This window comes from Xiphophorus hellerii, chromosome 11 (genome assembly GCF_003331165.1).
Source record: "Xiphophorus hellerii strain 12219 chromosome 11, Xiphophorus_hellerii-4.1, whole genome shotgun sequence".
In the NCBI taxonomy this organism is placed as follows: Eukaryota; Metazoa; Chordata; class Actinopteri; order Cyprinodontiformes; family Poeciliidae; genus Xiphophorus; species Xiphophorus hellerii.
In genome coordinates, this window is record NC_045682.1 from 20,497,617 (window position 1) to 20,520,529 (window position 22,913).

Sequence of the window (22,913 nt, forward strand, 5' to 3'; positions counted from 1 at the left end):
TCTATTCACAGGAAAATTGCACCGGCTATGCCAGCGGGAGCAAAGGGAAGAGCTGTTTTTCTTCCCCTCTGGTGGTTCTTTCCGACTGCTCAGACTTGACCTGTGGCGTGTCGCTTTCCCTCAAACGTCAAGGATACGGAGGATGAACATCTAAAATGGTTGTGCGGCCTCCCGGCTGTGTCGTCTTTTGTTTTTTTAATTCTCAGCCAGACTTTTTACAGCAACTTCCTGTTAGGGTTCAATCCACCGCTGCAGTGATCCCCATCTGTTCGGGGTTTACCTTTTAAACTTTCCAGAGCCGCGGCGTGAGTGATGAGGTGTTCACAGCCATCACCGCTGCACGATTCTAAGATCTCAAGACAGTCGCTGAGATAATAAAACACACAGGACCTTTAGTTAAGCCAAATAAAAGAAAGGGATTTGAGGTATGCTCATGTTATAAATGCTCAAATGTGGAATTAATTGAAGATTTGTGGTTTAAGAACGTCAAGGCCTTGCAGTAATCTGCTATAGGCGCAGCTTAACCTCCTGTTCCACTGCTATTAATGTGATGGCAGTTGACTGAGTCCACTATGGAGGATTTGTATTTTGATTTAATATGCAGTTGCCCAGTTATGATTGACTTTTAAGGAATTGCAAAAGAAAAAAACCTGAGTCCTAGTCCCTCAAGAAGAGTGGAAGTAAGCCAGATGCTCTTATCCTGTGGAACCATTCCACATAGTTGAAGTGCGCATAGGTCAATATAATTTTCTATTATAATTATGAACATAAAAACCGTGATCTTACGTTGTTGGCACAAACATTTGTGAAAAATGTAAACCACGATCTATTTGCTTTTATTTAAAGTAAATAGTGTTGTGTGATTTGAGATTTACATCATATTATAATGTTATTCCCTCATCTAAAACATACCTGAAATGTTGCCTTGATTTTTTTCATGCATGTTTGAGAAAACGGTTAATCTCCCTCGGCAACTGACCAGCTGAGTGAACCAAGCGCCTGTAAGGACGAAGCTCCACCTCAGACCTTATTTTAAATGGATCAGAACATGCAATTAGGAATTCTAATATAATGTAAAATAAATTATGTCACTCAAAGCATAAAGCATAGAGTTGGACTGAACAGATCTGCCCTTATGAATCGGCCACATTGTCACTGATCTAAAAATTTTTTCAATACCGTAACAGATAAAGATATTAATATCTGATTGGTGCATCTCTACGAATAACCTTTGTAAAATAATTCAGGAATGTCAATTTAATAATTTAGATACTTTGTCTGAACCCATACTACATAAATCAGTTTTGTATAATATTAAATTGAACAATAAGACAGCTTATTGTCTTATTACTGGGATTCATCACAGCTGAGATGAATCCCAGCTGTGGGATTCATCTCCTCCCACAGCTGAGGAGATGAATCGGTGAATCAGACGCAGGGAAACATTAGTAAACATGAGAAATGAGATTTACATTAACTTAATTCATAGTGGAATCACCAGCAACTTTGAACATTTGTGATTCTTTTGCGATGTGGAAACAGAGTGGAGTGGGTCTCCTTTTTGCACATAGAAAAAAGACGCTAGATTTGTCACTAGTCTTCTTTTGGGGAAAAAAAAGTAACTAAATATAGCAACAAAGTCGATAAGTTGGCAACAGTGGGACAGAGATGTGTTGGAATGCGGAATATGATCCTTTCCCATTGTGATGGATGGAAGCGATGGTTTGAACTTTGACCTTCTCTCTCTCTGCTCCGTACGGCAGCGGAGTCCTGCAGTCTGAATGTTTTAATGAACGATCTTTAAATTGTAGCGAATGATGTGACGTAAAATGTACTTTTAAGAACCGTGGTACACCTAGACATCGCCCAGTGCGTTAGTTCACCCGTACTTAACAACAAGCACATGTGTTGCTAATAGCAACAGATGACTTTAATGCTTGCCTGTGAGGACAAAGCTGTTTGAGGCGGTTTTTTGCAAACAGCTTCATTCTGGCTCTAAATAAAACCATTGTCCTACGAAGAGCTTGTGTATTTTGTTGACATTTTTTAGACGAGACCACAAAGAAGCCCTGTTTTTCTTTTTTTTTTACTGCCTTCACACTCAGTTCTGAAACGCTGCTTTGACACTGGCCTACCTTCTTAATGCTTTGCATTCTAACGTAAAGACTGTGGTGTAGCTTTCTAAATATTCTCTTAGTGGGAGATCAGCTGATATAAGCTGTTAATGACAGGCAGGGATGAGTCCACCGGTTTCACAGCTCTTCCCACTTCATGTCAGCATCTGCTGCTCCGTCTCTGCCCCAACTGAGACATCTGGGTTTCACTGATGGGACTTTCCCGTCATGCTGAAAGCAAAAGTTCCCTTTGTTTGTGTGTGGAGGCGGAAAGATGGTGCTGCACTGCTCCTGTTTGATGCTTCAGTAGAACAAGGTGCTGACTGGGCATCTGTGGGTTGGGGCCAGAGTCCAGATGAAGCTTTTTCCCTCATCTGCAGCTGTCGGCGAATGTAAATACTGCAGACTGAATGAGTGAATGGTTCAGCATATGAAGGTATTCTAGGGCCTTTGTAGATGGTAGAAAAAGGAGTAAATTCCATCAAAAAACTCAGAAATTCTTAAATTAATCTCAGAAATTTTCTAGAAAAAAACTTGGAAATTTCTAAGTTTTAAAAGTCAAAGATTGGTTGGAAAAACCTCAGGGAATGTTCGGCTTTTGGAAATATTCTGAGTTTCAAAAGTTGAAAATTAAAATTTATCTCCAATTTGCTAGCAAATTTTTTGACTTTTCCAAATTTACAAGTTTTATTCTAGTTTTTTTTTAATCAACATGTATTCACTAGACTTACAAATTTGCAAAGTGATAAATATGTTTATAATCACACACTTTTAAAATGAAGCTTTTTTTTTTGCAAGTCTGAGCTGTAACTTTTTTCTAAGATCTGTAACACATGCAGTAGCTTTGAATCTCACAAATGAAGGAATAACTAGATTTACATCTGCTCATTAAAACATATGTTGCTAATGTTTGTTGGAGTTCAATAAAAATGAAGTGAAATGCATTAAAGTAAATACTCTGGGTTAATGCATCCTTAAAATGAAAATAAGTGGGAGTTCTTCGCTTGATGAAAATAATCATTTGTCTGTATTTTCATTATTTTTGGGGGATTGTTTCTGTTCAGAAAAATGCGAGTGAAGGAAGGTTAAAGATTCATTGCACAGCTTAGACATTTTAAAATAAACCACAACATAAAGTTTCAGCTTCAGTTTGTCTTTACATTGATTCTCAAAGTCTGTAAAGTTTCAGGTTTTAAAGGTCAATACCTAATCGTGTGTTTTATTGCGAATACTGAGCCATCAAATCATCATCTAATAGATCGCAAACAGTAACTCTCGTATTCCTCTTCAGTTAAATGTCCTTCTGTGTTTTACAGATTCCCATTGTATCCTAGAGGAGAGCGCTTTCATTTTGAATACGGCGTCTACTTGCTAAACAAGAACATTGCCCAGGTAAGGAATGAACAGTTGCCAATAATGGGTGGAGTTTAATAATTGACAATTTGATCAGAAGATAAATTACCGTAATGCATAAAATATACAGTATTTATGTACAATTCCTACATGAGCCATTTGTGGCCCACAGGTATTAGGTTCAACAATTCTGGCTTAGATTGGGTGAAACCTCACCATCTCCATAGTTTTATGTTCCTATCACTGATTTTCAGAAGATCCTGATGTCATTCTGAACATTTTTTTTATGTGACTCTGTGGCCAGCTTGTGAGGTTTCTAGTCCAAATATGATCTTTGCATCCTTTTGTAGGAAAAATGAAAAGGACGACGGTTAAACATCTGCATAGAGGATCTTTGATGTTCACATGTATTGGATTAGCGATTTTTGTTTTTGTGGTGAGCATTTTAGGTTCTTTGACGTGTTAGTTCTCAGCACATTAGGCATCAACTATTTAACTTTTTCTTATTTACATCTAATTTGTCTTTAATTGTCTTTCAGTGAAGTAAGTTGAGGATTATAAGATAAAATGCAATCTAAATTTGACATAAGTAATAATTTTCTTTCTGGGTCACAATCAAAATGTCTCACCTCTAATAAAACCTTAATTTTTATGAAAATATAAATCATCTTTTTCTTACGGATTTCGACCTTTTGTGTCATTTGCTGCAAAAAGCCTAACATTTGCACTGTGAGCAAACTAACTGAAGGTGTTTTCCACATGTCGGAGTATCCATCCATCTGTGAACTGCCTAAGCAGCAGGAAGCTCAGCACACTGGACCGCAAAGCCCAGCTACAGCCTCTCGGTTTCTTTCACGGTTGTAAACTCGAGAGTCTTGCTAGATCTTTTTGGACATCAGGGATAAATGAGCTGTGTGAAGCATGAACTGTACACAACCCACCGGTTGGTAGCATCAACTCATTTATAGTTTTGGTCTTGTCATGTGATTCGCTGATCTTGTGACTTCGCTATGCTTATTAAAGTGCATATAAGTGAATTGGCCACTTTTTTTATATGCAAGATACTTAAAAGCTCAGACTTTTAGCAGTTTACATTCCTTTTGCCCGTTTTTTTTTAATCCATGTGGAGAGGAAGGGCACAACTTGCAGATTTTTCATTGAACTACCTAAGCCTATTTTAGGTTTAATTAGATATTTTTGTATTAGCAATACATTAAAAGAAGCAAATAAACAAACAATTCAAATTCTTCTTGAAATAAGTCAATATTTATATATTTTTTAGCCTAAAATGCAATAAAAAAATTTTATTGTACGCTTCATCAATTGTAGCAAAGAATCCGTCTGCAACTAAAACAAATACTCCTCAATCAATCAGCACAGCATAGTCCTAATCTGAAGACTGTTTTTTGGATTAACCGATTAATAATTGGATAGCAAAGGGTGCTTAATAGGATGATTTTTATTTTTTTTATTTTATTTTTTTGCTTTTTTTTGAACCAGGTGAAGCTAAATCTACTTCTAGCCACTTGAGTTGTGTGTAGAACTTAATCACTGACAAAGGATTAAAACAATTCAATATGTCTATATATTGTTTGTACAGTTTTGGCTTAAGTACTGTAAGATATCCTTTTTGGAGTCTGCATATTCAAGTTAACAATTAAATTAGTATTAATGGATTCATCACGATTAATGTGATTGTTTCAGGCCTAATGTGAATGTTGCTTAGTTTGACCCTAATATGCTTAGAACTAAAAACTTTTTTGCTCAAAAAAGAATGAAACAAGCCTAAATGCATCTTGTACTACATCATTTTCTCATTAAGTGCCTTGATACATAACCACATGATCCATCTAATTTTAAATAATCAAGATGTTTTTTGAATAGCAGTCAAAATTAACTCTCAGTCCAGATTTTAGTCCAGGATTTCTTAGTTCATCGGATCTCTGCAGACTGTTCCTGTTGTTATATGTAGAACATTTGGTGTGCAGTCATCAAGTTCTTATTCCCACCTTTTAACTCCCCCCAACACACACACACACCCAGCCCATTTTTGATCAAAGCTACACCTCGTGACCTGAGCTTTCTGAGATTTCAGTTTCACGAACCTCGACCATCTGTTGCCATCAGACTGCGTGCTCAGTCTTGCTGAAACTTTAATTTGCTTGCTGATAGAAGGCACATGGAAGTAACTTCGGGAGAAATATTCCGGACTGCGTCGCAAATCAAATCTAAAGTAATAATGCCAAGGCTGCCTTTGCCAGATTTAGTGACAGAATCTATGGGTTGAAGGTCTTTTCAGGTTATCAAGAGAAAACCCCCGGTGTCAATTTATAAGACAGTTTAACGAGTCGTATAGAAGAGTGGGGAATGTGGAGTTTTTGAAGGAATCTGGTCTGCTGAAGATGAAAAATGAGATCCACTCAGCAGGATGTCCTCAACAGTGTTCATGAAACCTCTGCTGAAAGATTCTAACTCCAGGCTTTTTAAAGTCAGATGGAAACAATCAGCTGGGCACAGGTGAGGGGTGAATGATAACTGTGAGATACATCTGGAAGGACGAACTAAGACAACAGAGGCCTGCTCTCAGGCAAAGCTATTTATGCAAACTAAACGTGGCACTTTAAAGCTACGGTATGCTTATAAAAAACAGTTTTTTCCATATTTGTTAAAACTATTACTTCGTCGTGAAGATGTACAATAGATAATGTGAGAGAAAAAATCGAGCTCTTATGCCTTCTCCTAGTGATCTCAGTGCTAACTGCAGAAACGTAGAACTTGTTCTTATTCTCCGTTCACATCCTCTCCCTTACTCTCTGCTGCACTGCAGATGTTTCCCAACAGTCACGAATGCTCAAGCTAGTTAGCAAGGTGGCGGATAAACAGTTTTCCTGTAATGGTAAGTTGTTTCTCCGCCATTAGTACATTAAGCAGCGTGTACACAAGGTTGATTGACTAGCTCTGTTTGCTTGTTTTTGACTGGGAGCGGTGCATTTCTTCAGATGGCAATAATCACAATGGGAGGAGGGGAAGGAACATGATCTTTCTTTCACAGTTTTAATAAATATGTAATAAACAGATGTAACTGAACGACATACTCAGTTAAAGCACGTGAGCATGTGGCTAATTTGTTTTTGTACCTGTGCCTTTGCACTATAGCACCACTTTCATTGAATAGGAGAAACACTGTGCATCCAGAAAGTATTCACAGCTCTTCACTTTTTCCACATTTGTTGTTACATACTTATGGGATCAACACACAGGGAGCGACAAACAACATCGATAGGAGAAAGTTTTCCGCCACTCAGGGTGAATCCAGCACACAGGACACAATTGTCGCAGCAGGACTCTTTCTAAACTTTCTAAAACTGACCAGCCATCTATGCTGAGTGATTGGAGGAGAAGGTCCTTAGTCAGGGAGGAGACCAAGAACCGGTTCAGTGTGGAAAGAGGAGATCCTTCCAGAAGGACAACCGTCTCTGCAGCGATCCACCAATCAAGCCTGGATAGTAGAGCAGTCATACCTTAATAAAAGGTTCATGGCAGTCGGTCTGGAGTTTACCAAAAGGCACCTGACAGACTCTCAGACCAGGAGAAACACGATTGTCTGGTCTGATGAGACGAAGACTGAACTCTTAGGTGTGAATGCCAGGCGCCATGTTTGGATTAAACCAGGTCAATACCATCCCTACAGTTGAAGCATGGTGGTGGCAGCATCAAGCAGTAGCGATGTTTTGCAGCAGCAGAAACTGTCATACTAGTCAGGATAGAGGGAAAGATGAATGCAGCAATGTCCCAAAGATATCCTGGATGAAAAGCTGCTTCAGAGCATCTGGACCTCAGACTGGGGCAACGGTTCATTTGTCAGCAGGATGGCGACCCGAACCACTTGGCCAAGATCTCAAAGGTGTGGCTTCAGAACCTCTCTGAATGTCGAGGAGAGTCCAAGACAGAGTCCAGACATGATTCTGATTGAACATATCTGAAATTATTTGAAAGTGGCCCAACCTGCCTGAAGATAGGTGAGTTTAACTTGCGGCATCATATTCTAAGAGATTTGAGGCTGGAACTTCTGCCAAAGCTAAAGCTACCAATACATACGTAAATGGTATTTTTTGGTTTTCTTTTGATAAAATTTCCACATCGTCATAATGGGATATTTGTGGGTAGAATTTTCAGGAAATAGATTAATTTAATCCAATTTGGAATGTAACAAGATGTGGAAAAAGTGAATCACTGCAAATACTTTCTGGATGTGCCGTTTCCTGCTCTATTTTTTCTGAAGCAGCAGTAATGCATGAAGAGTTCAGGAGAACATCAGTATTTTCTCAGGGTGAAATTTCATCTCAGTTTTAAAGCTCAGTGATGTACATTCCACGTGTCCCTCTGTCCATCCATCTTAACAGCGAGTTATCAGGTTTGCCTCTAAGTAATATCATTTTATGGCCGAAACGGTTCAGCTCCATATGTTAGTGATAATAAGTCACAGTTTTTAAAACCGAAGAGGTGTTTAGCTTGTCACTTTCAACAAAGGAGAAGCCGCTGAAGACGATTCTTCTCCGCCTCACTTCTGATGAACTCTGCAAAAGGCTTCTCGGCCAACTTCTGCAAGCTTGTAATCGATCAATTACCTCGCAGAAGCTCAGATTTGAGTTGAGCCCGAGTAAAGACGAGATCCTTTTCCCTCAGCATGTGGTTTGAATTCCTCTGTTCTCATTCCAAACCGGTTGATCAAAGAAAAATCACAATTTTCTCGACTTGGGTTTGCATGAACCAAGATGCTCAACAAATTGAGCAGCTATCTGATCAGAAACTCAGAACTAAAATCTTTTTCTGATCAGTATTTGCTTTATGAGTGAAGACTCCAAATAAACTGTATTATTAGTTATTAAAGTGAAGCTAATGGGAGGCACAGAGATGTAAGAAGCTATTTAAATGAAACTTTTCTACACATGAAGACATCATTCAGGACACGAGAGGATAAGAGCAATGCAGCGTATTATTGCAAAGTTTGTCTTTCTGCGTGTCATACAACATGCTGGATTTTAGACATACTTGGAGCTTTTTCTAAATCTGATTGTATAGGAGGCATCTACAGACTACAAACAAATATGAAGGTGACATTTTCCTCATTTGATTGATTTTCTTGTCTTTTTATTCTAACTGCACTTATTGCTATGTTACGATTTGCATTGTTTAAAATCTAAACTCCAAAATCATTTAATCTTTCTTTAAAGTAGTAGCCTATTTTACATCGACTGTTCTCTCACACACGGTGTGACGTTGCCTCTGTTCTTGATGCTAATAGAGACAACCTCCAGTGACCAAAAAGTATTTTGAATACTATTACCACTATTTCTCATATTATGGTTCATAGAAAGGAATCGGGATAAGCTAAGATCAAAAAAAATTGCTCAACAAAAATAAGAGATCAAAAACACAGTCCTTCCTGCCCAAAGAGGGGTGAGAATTCAAATATAATTTAACCGCAGTTGTACTGTGATGTCGTTTAAAGTCTGGTCAAGACAGACTTTAAATGTTTACCGCATAAGTCTAGGAAGCTAGATGGAGTGCACTACGAGGTGTTAACAGCCCCTCTGGCTGCCTGAATTAAATTTGGTTAACATGGAATATTGGAATTAGACATAAAAATGTATCCAAACCTCCAAATATTTCATGTGCAATCAAATAACATAAGAAAATCTGAGTGCAACTGCTGAAGTCACCCTTTTCTTTTTACTACTGTTCTGTGTGTTGGTAAGCATGCTTTTTCTCATTTGCAGAAATGATCCAACAAAAGCAATGTGACTTTTTTTCCCCCGTTCAGCTCCATTGTTAAATGATTACCATCGGGCTTCTGCTGTTTGTTAAAAGTTTGGCCCCTGCTACATCTGAGGCCTGCAGCTGGGCCTGAACTGGTCTTCCACAGGGGGGCACAAACTCCAAACCTGCCTTTCCTCCATTTGCCGAGACAAATGAGCCAAGTTAGTGTGGCTGACTCCAAAGGAAAACCAGCAGCCTTTTGTCTGGAAAAGGGCCATGTGCTGCATTCTCCAATTCTCAGAGTTATCCACTTGGCTATGCTGTTGTGAAACAGGCATGTGGGGCTGATTAGACGACAACTGATGCTACACAACATCTACGGGAACAATTAGGTCTTAGTTACTTGGACGAAGAGATTTTGTGGCCTCCAGCGTAGGAAAACGCAAAATTATGATTTATTACAGTAAATTCTTTGCAGGCACATCCAAGTCACCTCTGGATTCACCTTCATTTCTGTCAACTGGGGCAAGATGACTGCAGTCTTCCGCCTCTCAGGTCTCTGGCAACTTTGTACCTTGATCTACAGGCAAAGTGCCATAGCGGTGGTCTGATGCATACGTCAGACAGCCTGCTGCAGTAAAGAGTAGCAACTGTGGCTCCATAAAGCACTGCTGTGACTCATGGGGAAGCCTACTGTAGTTAGTGGTTAAAGGAGGTGGCAGCGAGCAGAACAGGACCTGCTTGAACGGAGTTATTCTTGTTGATGCTGTTTGGAAAAGGTTTTACATTATTGGGAAAGGTAAACTTAACCTTTTTGAATTACAATAATTATCAGTAAGAGGCTGTTTCCTCCTTAGGGGTCCTCTATAATCCTGGGATTAAGAGATTAACCATGATGCGTTACTGTTAAATTTAGCTGCAAACATTCTCACACTAATGTAGCAAAAATCACAAGCACATTTGTGGAAAGTTTGCATTGTCACACACAGGAAAGGCTCTGTGTTTAATCTGGTCCTCTAATGTTGCAATTATGCAAATGCTTTTAAGCCCAAATAAAGAAAAAAAAATAAAAGTAATTATTTATTTCAAAGCTAAGCTTTTCAATGAGGCCGTGTTGGTTTGGATAGCATGCAAGAAAGGTTGTAGTTTTTGTCCACAGAAACCGATGTAGGAGAAAATTTTTGATTTGTAAATAAAAAACAAGCTGGCAGGAAAGCCATGTCTCTGTTTGCCGTCTTAAAAAAAGAATGTGGAAATACACAGTGTGTGTCATCTGTTTTGATGAGGAGAGTGCAAACAAACCCGTTCACCTCCTGCTCCTTTTAGCATAAGTAGCATCTTCAAATCAACATGCTTTTTTTTGTGTGTGTGAACTTTGGGTCCTCGGGTCGTTTCTTCACCTCTGGGGCAACGCCGGTGACCTCAGACCGAAGAGATGCGACAGAGTCTTGGCATAGCGCTTTGCTGCCATTAGCTCATGTGATTGGGCTTCAATAAAAACCAGATGACCCACAGACATGGAAAAAGTGAACATTAAGCAGATGCCCTCAACCTCAGTGTAAATGGTCAAGACAGTTAAAATTCCCCAATGTAAACTGTCTCCAACTATTACTTTGCTCCTTTTCGTCTTTATTATTGTGGATACTGGAGATCGAACAAGACTTCCAACTTTGTATGCACCGTTAAAGACCGACTCCATCTGCTTCTTACTTTGTGTCTTACAGAAGTGTTTAAATACTTTGAAATTTTCACATTTTTCTAGAATAACCCAAAACTTTAATGGGATTTTATATGATAGACCAGAACAATATAAAGTGATGGTTACACATTCTCTGTGTACTAACTATGACTTTTGGAACAACTGGATCTTATTAAGGGCAGTTATGTGCACAGGAAACTGAAAAGTTAGTTCTGCTTACTCTAAAGAATCATCATCACCGTATTTAGTGGAAGCTAATGCTAAAGCGTCAACTTAAATTCAAATTATATCTGCACTAGAAAACTGCAACCCTTGAGCACAAATTTAATTTTGACATTATAACTTACATGTTCTATAATGCCCTTAGATATTGTATTTATGTTTAGATCTTGTTCTTTACTGTCCATGTTTAATTATGTTGTACGTTTCTTATTTTTTTTATTTTAAGTTTATTTGGTAGGGACAGACACACATCGACAGACAAACTGAACAAAACAGCAGTCCCATGTTTGCGTCATAGTGCAATAGCAACAGCTAATTCGCAGCACTTGGGCTTTTAAAAAGTACCTCTAAAAATTGAAGTGATAATCATTTAAAATAGCGCAACATAATGTTGACAACATCTGCAAACAAACAGTGAAACATAAAACATCAAAAATGGATACAGTTCTGTTTTTGATATAACCAGAGTTTTGTTTGAAATGATGTTTCTGGAAAAAAAGGGGAAATGTGAGGAGAGGAAACTGTAAATAGTGTTCATGCTCTTACTTCAAAATAAGAGCATGAACATAAATGTCTTATTACTTGAAGAATTTTTAACAGGCCACAATCAAGGCTTCAACACATACAGTATGTTGAACTTTATCCAAATGAAAGTTATCTTGTAACATTAATTTAAGGGAAGCTTTTAGCTCATTATTGGAAGAAGTATTCCCACCACTGATTAAAGGGTATCAGAGTAAAAGGGGGCGATTGCAATTCACCCGCCACACATTTCACATTCCTTGTTGTTAAAATGTCTCTACAGCTGCTGCGTAGCTGTTGGCTGCATGGCTCTGCAATGCGGCTAATCAGAATGATCTGGATGCAATCAGCCAGTTTTACACAAAATCAAATTTACACTAATAAAATGCGACCTTCTTGCTCCCTAGCGTGATACATTGTATGTAAATGTTCGCAATTGTAATATCAGTTTCTGTTGTCACATCTTGGAGTCATTCCTTATGGCAATCTGACCCAGTAGAACTGTTTGAAGATGAAGAGGAAACTGTGATGTGTAACTTCATACCCTAAATCTACTTAGGCTCTTTTATGTGGGGGAGGAAGAAAAAGATCACAGCTAACTAGGATCCATCGTTGGAACGCCGAGGCGTCGCTCTTTGAGAAGTTCTCCTCCGGTTGACTATGTGTGCAGTATTTGTGTCGTCTTTTTGCCTCTGTTGCTTAGATCCCCTCTAAATGCGAGCAGAAACTGGATCCCCCCAGGATGTTTCTCAGAAACGACGCACATTAGACAGAAATATTTCAGATTTCATTTAGAAGGGTTGTCTCTTTGTCCAGTTGAGTCCTGTGGTTTGTGACTCACTTGCTGATGTTCTCCACAAATACCTTCTCGGCGAAAGAAGAGAAGAGAAACAGACGGGTAAATCTCCACTGTTCCCCTCGAACAAAACTCTCACTCTTCTGTTTACTTACCCCCTGCACAAACCTCATCTCGACAAACAGACCCGTCAGGATTTAGAAATTATGATGCAGCCCACTGTGAGGTGTTTGTTTACTTGAACTCCGCTTCCCCCAGGCTCTGCCACCATCTCTACCAAAAGACAGACAAGACCTGGAAGCAATCAGGCCATTTCAACGGCCTGCTGCCACTTTGTGTCTTCATCTCTCCGTGATGGCCACATCCGTTTTTCATTTTTGAGGGATTGATATAAAAAAAAAAAGCATAATAGAGAGGACAGGCACCAGCAAATGCAAAACTATCATCATATTGTGCCTTGTATTCAGCCCTGAGGAAGGAGGAAAAGTAAAACGTGGGATTCTTTGTAATCTAAGCCACTAAGGTGTCTGTTTTTGCTTTAGTTTGGTGAAATATAGTTTGAATAACCATCACTTCTCACACTGCCACATGCCGTACAAATGTTGAACAGTGAGCGTCAGAATACATGTTTGAAGTTTCAACGCCATCATTTTGGCACTCCTACCAACCCTTCTGATCTCTTTTATTCCCTGACGGTGAAAAGCACTTCAACATTTGTCATATTTCAGGCAAGTAACCATCCCTGGCAGGTAGAAAGTGGTAAAACCGAGAGCAGTTTCAGTCGGGTTGTGAGATCAACAGTCTGAGTGGAGACCGACACTGTTGGCCCTCCCATCGTTAATGCATGGAGAGAAGAAGGGAGGAAAAATCTGTTTCATACTTAGGTTTAAATATGTGATGCGTGTCTCTTACATTGCTGGGGTATTTCATTGACTCAAAAATGAAAAGTAGCAATAATTGTTGCTTTGACACTGTACCCAACTTAAATGTTCCTTTACAGGCCGAAACAGTTATTTGGCTCTCCTGGTAAAGATTTTTTAAAACGCCGTAAAATAAACTGATCTTTAACTACAATACAATGGGCCCCTGATAATCATGGGGTTTAGGGACCACAACTGGTCACTAATGGCTAAAATACCGGCAATACTTATGCCACATTCTAAAGATGCATACGACTAACTTTGCGATTATTCAAACACCAAATATACCGTAATGTCTGGTTCACAAGGCAAAATTTTAAACTTGAAAAAACTGAGAAGCCCACACCTGATGATTGGTCCTACAGTGTGTGGATTAAAGGATTTCTTAAACATGCATGAAAAAAATCAAAGCAACACCCGAGGTATGTGTTTGATGAGGGAATATCCCTGTAACATGATATGAATCTCACAAAAGTCGGTTTTACATGTTACTGCCGCTTTAAGTAAATCCAGGCTTTTTTTAAGCACACCTCTCTCTGCCGGTGGGTTTTCAAATCCCGACTGTGTGGTCCTGGTTTTCCATCACAAACATTTGTTGTTAGCTACAGCTTGAAACCAGTGCAACATTTTGCTCAGACTTTGTTACTGGTGGAACCCCCTTTTATATTTTACTACAGGAAGTGGAAAGCTCTTTTTTTCTTCTTCTTCTTCTTCCATAAAAAGTGTCACCAAAAGTAGGAGACTGCCGCGTTGTTGGTCTGTCGTCTTCTCGCTCGGTCTCAACCACTCAAGTTCAGCTGCTTCCGATAGCGAGAAAGACGAGTTGAATTACTGGACGCTCCCATGCTGACCAGAACCTACCTTCTGTCAGCCAGAACATTTGATTTACAAGCAGGCCTCAGACTCCACTTCTAAGTGTGTGTCACTGTTCTGTGGTTTCCACTTCTGGGTGTGTGTACATAGTGAGACTGCTGGTGTGCTGCGATTATGCTTCAGCTCCTGGCTTTATGGGAATTCCTCTGGATAACCACCTATGACTTTATGAAACACTTAAGTTGGTTTAATTGATTTTCCACATTTTGTGGTCACTTGTTCCAGGTTTGTCCATCACCACAAAGGGAATCCAGGGTAGCTCCTTACACTATATATAAGGCCAATCGTTAAGTTAATGTTAATGGGGAATAATCCTACAACTGTGTGAAGCTGAGAGAAAGGGGGGAAAAATGAAGTTGGTTAAAAAGTTTTTTATTATTATGTTTAGGCTCATTTGGCGAAATTAGCCTTTGGGTTAGCAGAGTGAAAGTTGTACAAAATTAGTTATGCTGAAACATTAGAAACAAGCAAAAAGCTGAGAAAATAAATAAAAAAGGTGAATTCCTTGGAACTGTTTTTAAAAGTAAATCCAAGATAAGTTGTTTCTCATCATGTTTATTTTCATTCATTCAACATTTTTTGGTATATTGCATCTGGACTTGAGTATGGCTGTAGCCTCTTTTTTTCTTTTTTGCCGATGAGAAAAACAGATTTATTTTTGAGCCCTATGTTGTTTTTGATTATTTTAAAAAAAGGAGAGAAGGATAACCTTTGAAGATGGCTAGAAAAGAAATGATGTCGTTTTTTAAAAATTTTTTTTACGAAGGATAAAATCTGTAGCCAACTGCAGAGCAGGACGCCAGCTGACCATGTATGAATGCACACGATGCGGCGCGCTCGGAGATTCAGTCCTCCCAAAAGTAACACGTCTGAGTCCACTGTGGTGTACCAGCGACGCTGGCAGCAAACATCTTTCCATCCAAATAACAAAGTAGTTGGGTGTGTTGCAAACCCCAAATCCTCACGCTTTGTTGCATACATATAATGACAAAAAAGCAGCAGTAAAAGTAGTGGGTATTGAAATGTTGGTTACTATGGAGACTGAGTGGGGGGCTTGTGAACGGTGCCTCCTGGCTTTGCCCTAATTTATTTTTGATGTGTTTGAAAAATTACTTGTTACATTTCAATAATTAAAACTATATTTTCTATTTATCTCATTTGGAAAGAGTTGAAACGGAATTCCAAACTCATGTTTTTGTTCCCCCCCATTTTTTTCTACTCCCAAAAAATTCCTCCCTGCAGTCAGACAAAGTCATAGTTTCATTTTTTTTATTTTTTTGTTTTTTTATATATAAACCAGCATGCAAAAATAAACATTAGACAAAACGATTAGATTCAAATAATCCTCACAACAAAGTCAGTTTGATCACCTCACTGTGTGGTCCAAGATCTGTTTTGGAAATAAAAGTGAATTCTTTAAGGTAATTTTTCAATTAGTTTATAGGGATGTAAAAAACATATTTATCTCAGAAGGGTACCAGATTTCTGTGATCTTTTCTTTTAATAGCCTGTCCTGATCAAGCATGTGGAGCTGGTGGAGAGGAAGAACTCCCCTCTAACAAGAAACCTGCAGAATCAGGCTAAAAGAGCATGTGAAAAATCCTCAGGTTGCTGTGCTCTATTTATTCTGGCAGTATTACAAAGTATTACATTTTACCTTCTGGAATATGTTGCAAGTCTTAAATGCAGGGTTTGATGTAAATCACCGCATTAAATGAAGCTGACAAGATAAACGCTAAAATATCTCGTGGTCTTACTGTCAACATTGGGGGGGGAAAAAAAGAAGTCAGAGTAAGTGCAAGAACTACTGCAATCTAATATATTTGCATTCCCCTTAATGTCCCAATGTTTTCAAGTTTTGTGTTGCACATTTAACGACTCAAAGAATCAGAACAAATAAATTGAGACCCAAAAATCACAAAAGGGATTCGCCTGTGTACCTCATCTTTCCCCATCAATCAGAGCAGTGATGTTATGATTATTTATGAATGTAGTTTTTCCCACAAGTCAAACTGTGGATTTTTCTGTCAAGGCGTTCCAGAAACTGTGCGTTTGCTGTGATTCGGGGTGTTTAGAGAGTACTGGCTGCGCTCCTCCATCATTTACTTAATAGCGCGTCTGCAGTTTCCAGCTGTTTGGAATTTGTAGTTGAAGCATGTTTTCCTTTCTTTCTTTTTGTTTTTGTTTCCCCATATCTCACTTATGTGCTCGAACCACTAAGGTTTAGCAATGAGGACGTACTAAATTCTCTTGTTTCGTTTTTCTTTGTCATATGATCATATCTGAAGCACTGGCTTTCAGAAAACGAAACCTCTCAGTGAAACAAAAAAAAATATCCTAAGAGACTTCTCACTGTACAATCTGCTTCCTCCACTGGGAGTTTTATCAGTGGCTTTGATCAGACTTAGGTCATACTGTGTTACAGTATCTGTAGTTTTTGGATCCATCCTGCTTTTCTCTTGGTTAAGTAGGGGATAGAAACTGGACCATGGTACACAAACAGAAGAATTTCCTTTTGCTAGTAGACCCTCTATCCCACCCCCTACTCCCTCCTACTTGTCATGAGAATGTAGAGGGGAGAAACCGAGTATATTTCATGTCACGGAGTTTAGAAAAGCTTGTTTGTTTTGTTAATTCATCAAACCCCGCTTGCTGCCATTTGGGTGTTTGTGAGGTACTGCAGTCATTATTGTGGCTGAATTAAATTAAACAGCTCCGAGAATAAAACAATGCTGGCCCCGTCTGGTCAGTGTTTGAACAAGTACAAATCTGGTTCTGCTAAAATTCTGCAAACCAGCTTTGTTTTTATTTTCTATGTATGTGGGCTCTGTTAAAGCCATTCGACTCCGATTTTATTCTACATAACTAAAAAGACTGGATAGCACAGAGTCCGTATGGTGGACTCTGTGCGGTGGAGTCTTTTTGCACAACTGTACTGTGGCACACTTGCTGTACATATATTTACATATACATATCTGCATTTTTTGAATCTTTGCAAGGACTGCTCTAAGTTGCTTTTTATATTAACAGCATTTCATATTTTTACAATTCATAGCATTTTATATTTTATTTTTATTTTTTATTTTATCTACAACTACTACTCAGTGGTAGTTGTTATTGTGTCTTGTCTCTATGCTGTAACTGCGAAGTAATTTCCCTGCTGGGATGAATAAAGTACTTCTATTCTATTCTATCTTTAACTCGATAGACTTAAAGTCTCTTTTCTTCTTCTTTGAATAATCTCCTATTTGTTCAGTTTTTCTGAATGAACACCTTTCTCTGGGATCTAAAAGTAATGATCCTCAATCGGCTCAAACTCCCAGCTTCCTCTGCTGCACCAGGAGGATATATAATATAAGGATGCTATCATATTTTAATTTCTGTCATCTGGTCACGGCTTTCTCTTTATTAATGAAGCGTCTATGATGGGCTCAGGCCTGTCGTCCCTGAGGTCGTATAACAGTTTTACGGTTATTGGGAGGAGAAAGAGGCTAAGTGCCTCATGAAAGCAGCACTAGAGCAAACACCTGCTCAAGTTTGAAAAAACTAAAGAGAGGCCCTGAATTGACATCGTTTTCCTTTTCATGTGGAAATAATCGATGTACACTGCATCTTCTAAAGCTACATAGATTACTTTCTTATATTTTGCGCTTTCGAGGAGTGGGCTCAGGATATTGAGACAAGCAAGGTAAATAATTGCAGTTATTTTCACGTGATTAAATGTATGGGTGTTATAAGGGGATATACAAGTTGTGAGAAGTTCAAAGTAGTCCTAAACTGATTCATTTCAATTCAAACTTGATTTAAAAAAAACTTTTCTGAAGAAGGCTCTGACTAAAGACCCCAAAATCATGCCTGGTCATGACAGTTTCAAAAGATCTGAATGACACAATCAGTTGTTTTCAAGAACTGCTAATCCACCACATTTGCTTTTGCTGCTCCTCTTTAATGGTTAGAAAGACGGGCAGAGACTTTTGAGTCGGAGATATGATACTTGTGTTTTATGGTCGGTGGAAGAGATAGTTTGAACTTCCTCCCCATTCATAAGGTCATGGCATAATTCTGGACATTTTACTGCTTTTTTGGGGGGGAAATTGGCTGAATTCATTGCAGTTGTTGGGTTTCCAGGCACAGACCTGTTCTTTTAAGAGTTGTCCATAAATGTGGAATCCGGCTGAACTCATGTCTTCAGTTTGGTGTGGTTTAACAATGTGTGTTTGGGATCTGTGTTCTGTTGGAACAATCAATTGACCCAAACCTTAATCCTTTGGGGGGAAAAAATAACTTGGTTAGAATATTCAGAACCAATCCAGGAGCCGCAAAGGCTCAAGCTGATCATCAAGATGGATCGTGAGGCTGCGGACCAAGAATCATACTACTTCTCCATAACTAATACATTCAAACTGGACTGAAATTTGCAGCTTTGATCAAAACTAGTTTTGGAGGGTTTCCATTAAGCATCTGGACCGACTTCACCAAAGTCCTCGACCCTACTGAGAATTTGTGGGCCTGTGCTTAAAGGTTGGTTAATGGTTAATGGCAGGAAAACAACCAATTTAAAAGAACTTTACTAATTATGCCAAGTAAAGTGGTCAAATATTTAGGCAGAAATAAGCCAGAAGCTTGTTCGCAAATACAGAGAGCATGTGGTTGCAGTGCCTCTTGCTAAAGGGACATTTTACAAAATGTAGTTCTAATATTTTCCAATATAATTTTGAAAATATTTAAGTGGCACATGGCTTTTAAAATTTATTGAAGGTGCATGCTGTTTTTTTGGTCCAAAGCAGAGAAAAGAACAACTCAAATAAATCATAAGAACTGAAGCGAATTCAAAATATGAATATGAAACTGGTGTTTTAAAAACTTTTGACGTACACGGTACAAGCACTGTGATGCTAGAGACATATCGAATGGGGATCAGAAACTTTATCAAAAGGATAGCTGTTCAAGAAAAGGTTTGTCCCACTGCAGGTCCAAATGAAAGCCTGCAAGATTCAAATGATCTCCTGCTAATACCTAGTTCACACAGCAAGATTTTTATTTCGACTCATGTCCTGATTTGTCCTCACGGTTCTTGTCCATGAGGACAAACATGAACTAGAAAGTCTGGTGGACGTCATAGATGGGTTGTTTTTTTTTGTTTTTTCTCTAACGGCATTTCTTCCTCCCGGTCAGCCGTGTTTGTTTATTCTGAACTCACGTTTTGTTGCGAGAGTTTTTGCGAGATTTCCTGTCTGACATCTTAATGTCAAATCCGTCTGAAATTAAATGGCTCCACACCACACTCTGTCTGACTACACCTAAGATTTTTTATTGTGTGTGCTCTTTGAGGTTTTCTAAGTTTTAAATCTTTCAATGTGATCCAGGCATAAGTTCTGGCGACTAGAACCCCTGGGAAAATGGACCTTCATACCTCCAAGTTGGGGCTTCTGTAATGAGAAACCAAAGACCCAACAGCATATTTGGCACCGCTGCTCTGAAATATTAGTACAATCAATTTAAAATTAATCATTTTCAAACATAAATTTAGCCAACCCCTGCTTCAATAGGACAGTTAGCATATTAAAAATGATTATTTTTCCCATTTAAATCTGACACACTTATGTCATTTGTTCAGATTCGGCCTAATTACAGATCAACGGCTTTGTTTGTTGGTGTCAACCACGTTGCTACCCATACATTATGATGGAAAGCAGACATATATCTGGTGTCTGTGGACAAATTATTGCCTGCGCGGCTGTTGTCCCCATGGAAACGGGCCCTTTTTTAAAATTAAAAACACGCCTCACTCAGGTTGTTGGCTCCTTCTTTTAAGAGCAATTAGGACAGTCCCCACAGCAGGGACACCCACCTCTGACTAAACTTGCACCCTAACAGAGACACACATGCACATGCTATAATTATTGTCAGTTTACATGTTCAGCTTTGTTGTGTTTGGCGCCTTCGCCTTGCAACCGCCTCAGCTGTCAGAAGTTGGAGCATAAAGAGTTGGAGTTTATCTCTTATTTCCATGACTGTGGAGCTGCTGCAGGACTCAGACAATAAGCAGAAATGCCATAACTTCAGTCCTACTTGAAATAGTGTTTAGTTTTCTGTATCTAAACGCCTCTGTTTATCCTAGCAGTCTGTATGGCTGAGATGTGTTGGATGTCTCTCTGTAGTTTAAGCTTTTCTTACTATTCTACAATTTAAGAAATGGCCTTACTTCCGTATCCAATTCACCCAACTCTCATTTCAGTTGAGCGGTGGCCTCCGTCCAGCTCATTAAAGAGTTAGAAACCGCACGTTCAACCTCACACTTTTGTCCCGTTGCTGAATTGATGGAAAACCTTACGTACTAGTTGGCCTCAAAAGTAAAGGGGGGTCGATGGGGAAGTAGAACCACACAATGGCGATTTGTTTCTCATTCTCTGCCTCTCTCTTTACATCCTAATCAGATTTGGTTAATCAGGAATTAGGTGGCATTTAACCGAATGGCATTTGCCGCTTTTATATATGTTTTTTTTTTTTCTTTCTGCGGCTGTTTTTGTGAAGTTCTACACGACGCATCCGTTGCAGAGGAAAATGTATACGGCGTGGGCTATGCAAACCGTGCAGATTTAAAAGGAAGGGACTTTTACTGATTATGTATATTTTTGTCTGGCAGCAGCTGCAGAGGAAGTGCAGCAAATTAATCTAATCGTTGTTCGGGCCAACCGGTCAGGGGCTGTTATTATTAAGCAAGGCTCAACTGTGGGTGGGTGAAAGAGAAGAAGCTTGAATGTAACATTGAATTTATAGATTGCGTTTTGTTTTGTCATAAGGTTTTGGTTCTGATTTAATTCTCTCTTATTTTTTTATTGTTTCATTGTTAAAATTACATGTTGCACACAGTAGTATCCCTAATCACTCATTCATTCTAACAAATCTTTTTCCTATTGGGCTGTGACTGCTTCGGTTCCAAACACTGGAGCCTTTTGGCAGCACAAAAAATGTTTTAACATCCTTAACACTATGCAGGGTCACAGTTGAACAAACCCAGATGACCAGAGAATGCTCGGGGCGCTCCAAAGTAAACCGGACGCAGCCCGTGCTCTCCCAGTACCGTGGCAGGTTTTAATTTGATCCGCAGAGCCAATGAAACGGAGAGCCAGGGCTCTCTTTGCTGCTGTTTATTGTTCTGTTATGCTGCTTAAAAAATTTCTTCGCTCGTCTCCAACATTTATTTTCAAGTTCAGCTGTTTTTTTGCTGAGGGTGAAATTTTACGGCATTATTGCTTACAGGCAAATTTGTCACTTAGTTTTGGAACGTCAACGTTAGATTTAATCCGACCTTTTCTTCAGTCGGGCTAATTACATTCTTGGTAGTGCAGAGATCAATTTGGAAAACACCAACTACCTTTTAAAGCTTTAAAAAAACTACCTAAAAGTTATGGATAGTTTAAGAAAACATATTTTCTGTTTGTGTTCTACTTTTCCCTGAAGCCTAACATCCTTGGCCGTTTCTTTTGGAGAGCGACCACGATCTCCGATCTTTTCTGTAGGAATATAAACAAAGTTAATCTTGGTGCCCATAACCTTGATGTCTGCTAATGCCTATTCTGAGTAATCTTATTCGTGGAGCTTTGTCTGTATACATAAACACACTTTTGCTGATGCTGAACAGTAGGCAGTTTCCACAAAAGTAGAGTATTTTTAGTTTATGACATTTATTGAAGAGTGTGCACTGATTTCAGTTTTCTAACAGATCACAATCATAAAGCCACACCTGTTGATTTTGATTTTGGCCAATTCAGATTTTTCTTTTTACCTTGACTTGAAAATTTGCTAAATATACCAATAAAGCGGCTAAGTTGGCAACAGTTGTTAACTTCGCACATGCAGATATGACTTGGTGGGCGGGTGTGTCAGTCTTTACTCTACTGTCCACTGACACTAAAAATATTTAATTTTTAGTTGACTTACAAGAGTAACAACATTTACCCTGAGGAGTGTTGTCAGAGCATAGGATGTGTTCAGTGCTTAGAGTTCTTTTGAGTTTTCTATCATGGTCGGTTAAGCTTGAAATTGTCCACTTCTGCTAACGGTCCCACCAGTTTTTGCGATCATGGAAATTTACGCAAAATCAGCAGATCCTTGCATGTTTTTTTCATGGTAATGGATAATTGTGAGTTTGTTGCAAATTTTCAGCAAAACTTGTGAAAAACTTAGGACTTAAGTGACTACCGACTCCAACCTGCTGGTATTTTATGCCAGTCACAGCACAGCAACCAACCAATTGAGACCAATTCACCAGACTGAAGACTTTTCTCATCCAGTTTTTGATAGAAAGAGAGAGAAAATAGTAAAATGATAAATCATACAAATAGAAATTATTGAACTTTTCGTTTTTTGTCTGATTAATTGATTTATTACTTATTGCAATAGTATTTTTTTTTACTTCTAACTCATTGCTGCCTCAACCTCACTTGTTAATCTATAGTCTGTGATTGATATGGCAAATAACAAATCACACTTATCCTCATACAGAAGCACAAAGTACCAATCATGGTTATGGGTTGTCGCTGTCTGCTGACATCGAGTTATTTATGATCTTTTAAGAATATAAATGTTTGTGTTTTCAGTCTGCCTGCTTGTTTTGTTTTTCTCATCTTTATTTCTTCCATATGTACATT

At 38.8% G+C, this 22,913-nt stretch overlaps 1 protein-coding gene across 1 annotated transcript in view; it reads left to right on the forward strand.

The window, feature by feature from the left end:
- The window catches only part of uvrag (UV radiation resistance associated gene), a 110,295-nt gene that overhangs the window by 61,361 nt on the left and 26,021 nt on the right, over positions 1 to 22,913 (forward strand). Inside the window, exon 13 of the mRNA XM_032576413.1 lies at positions 3,431 to 3,506. Within this exon, the coding sequence (XP_032432304.1) occupies positions 3,431 to 3,506 (76 nt within the window). The remainder of the gene's footprint in view (positions 1 to 3,430; positions 3,507 to 22,913) is intronic.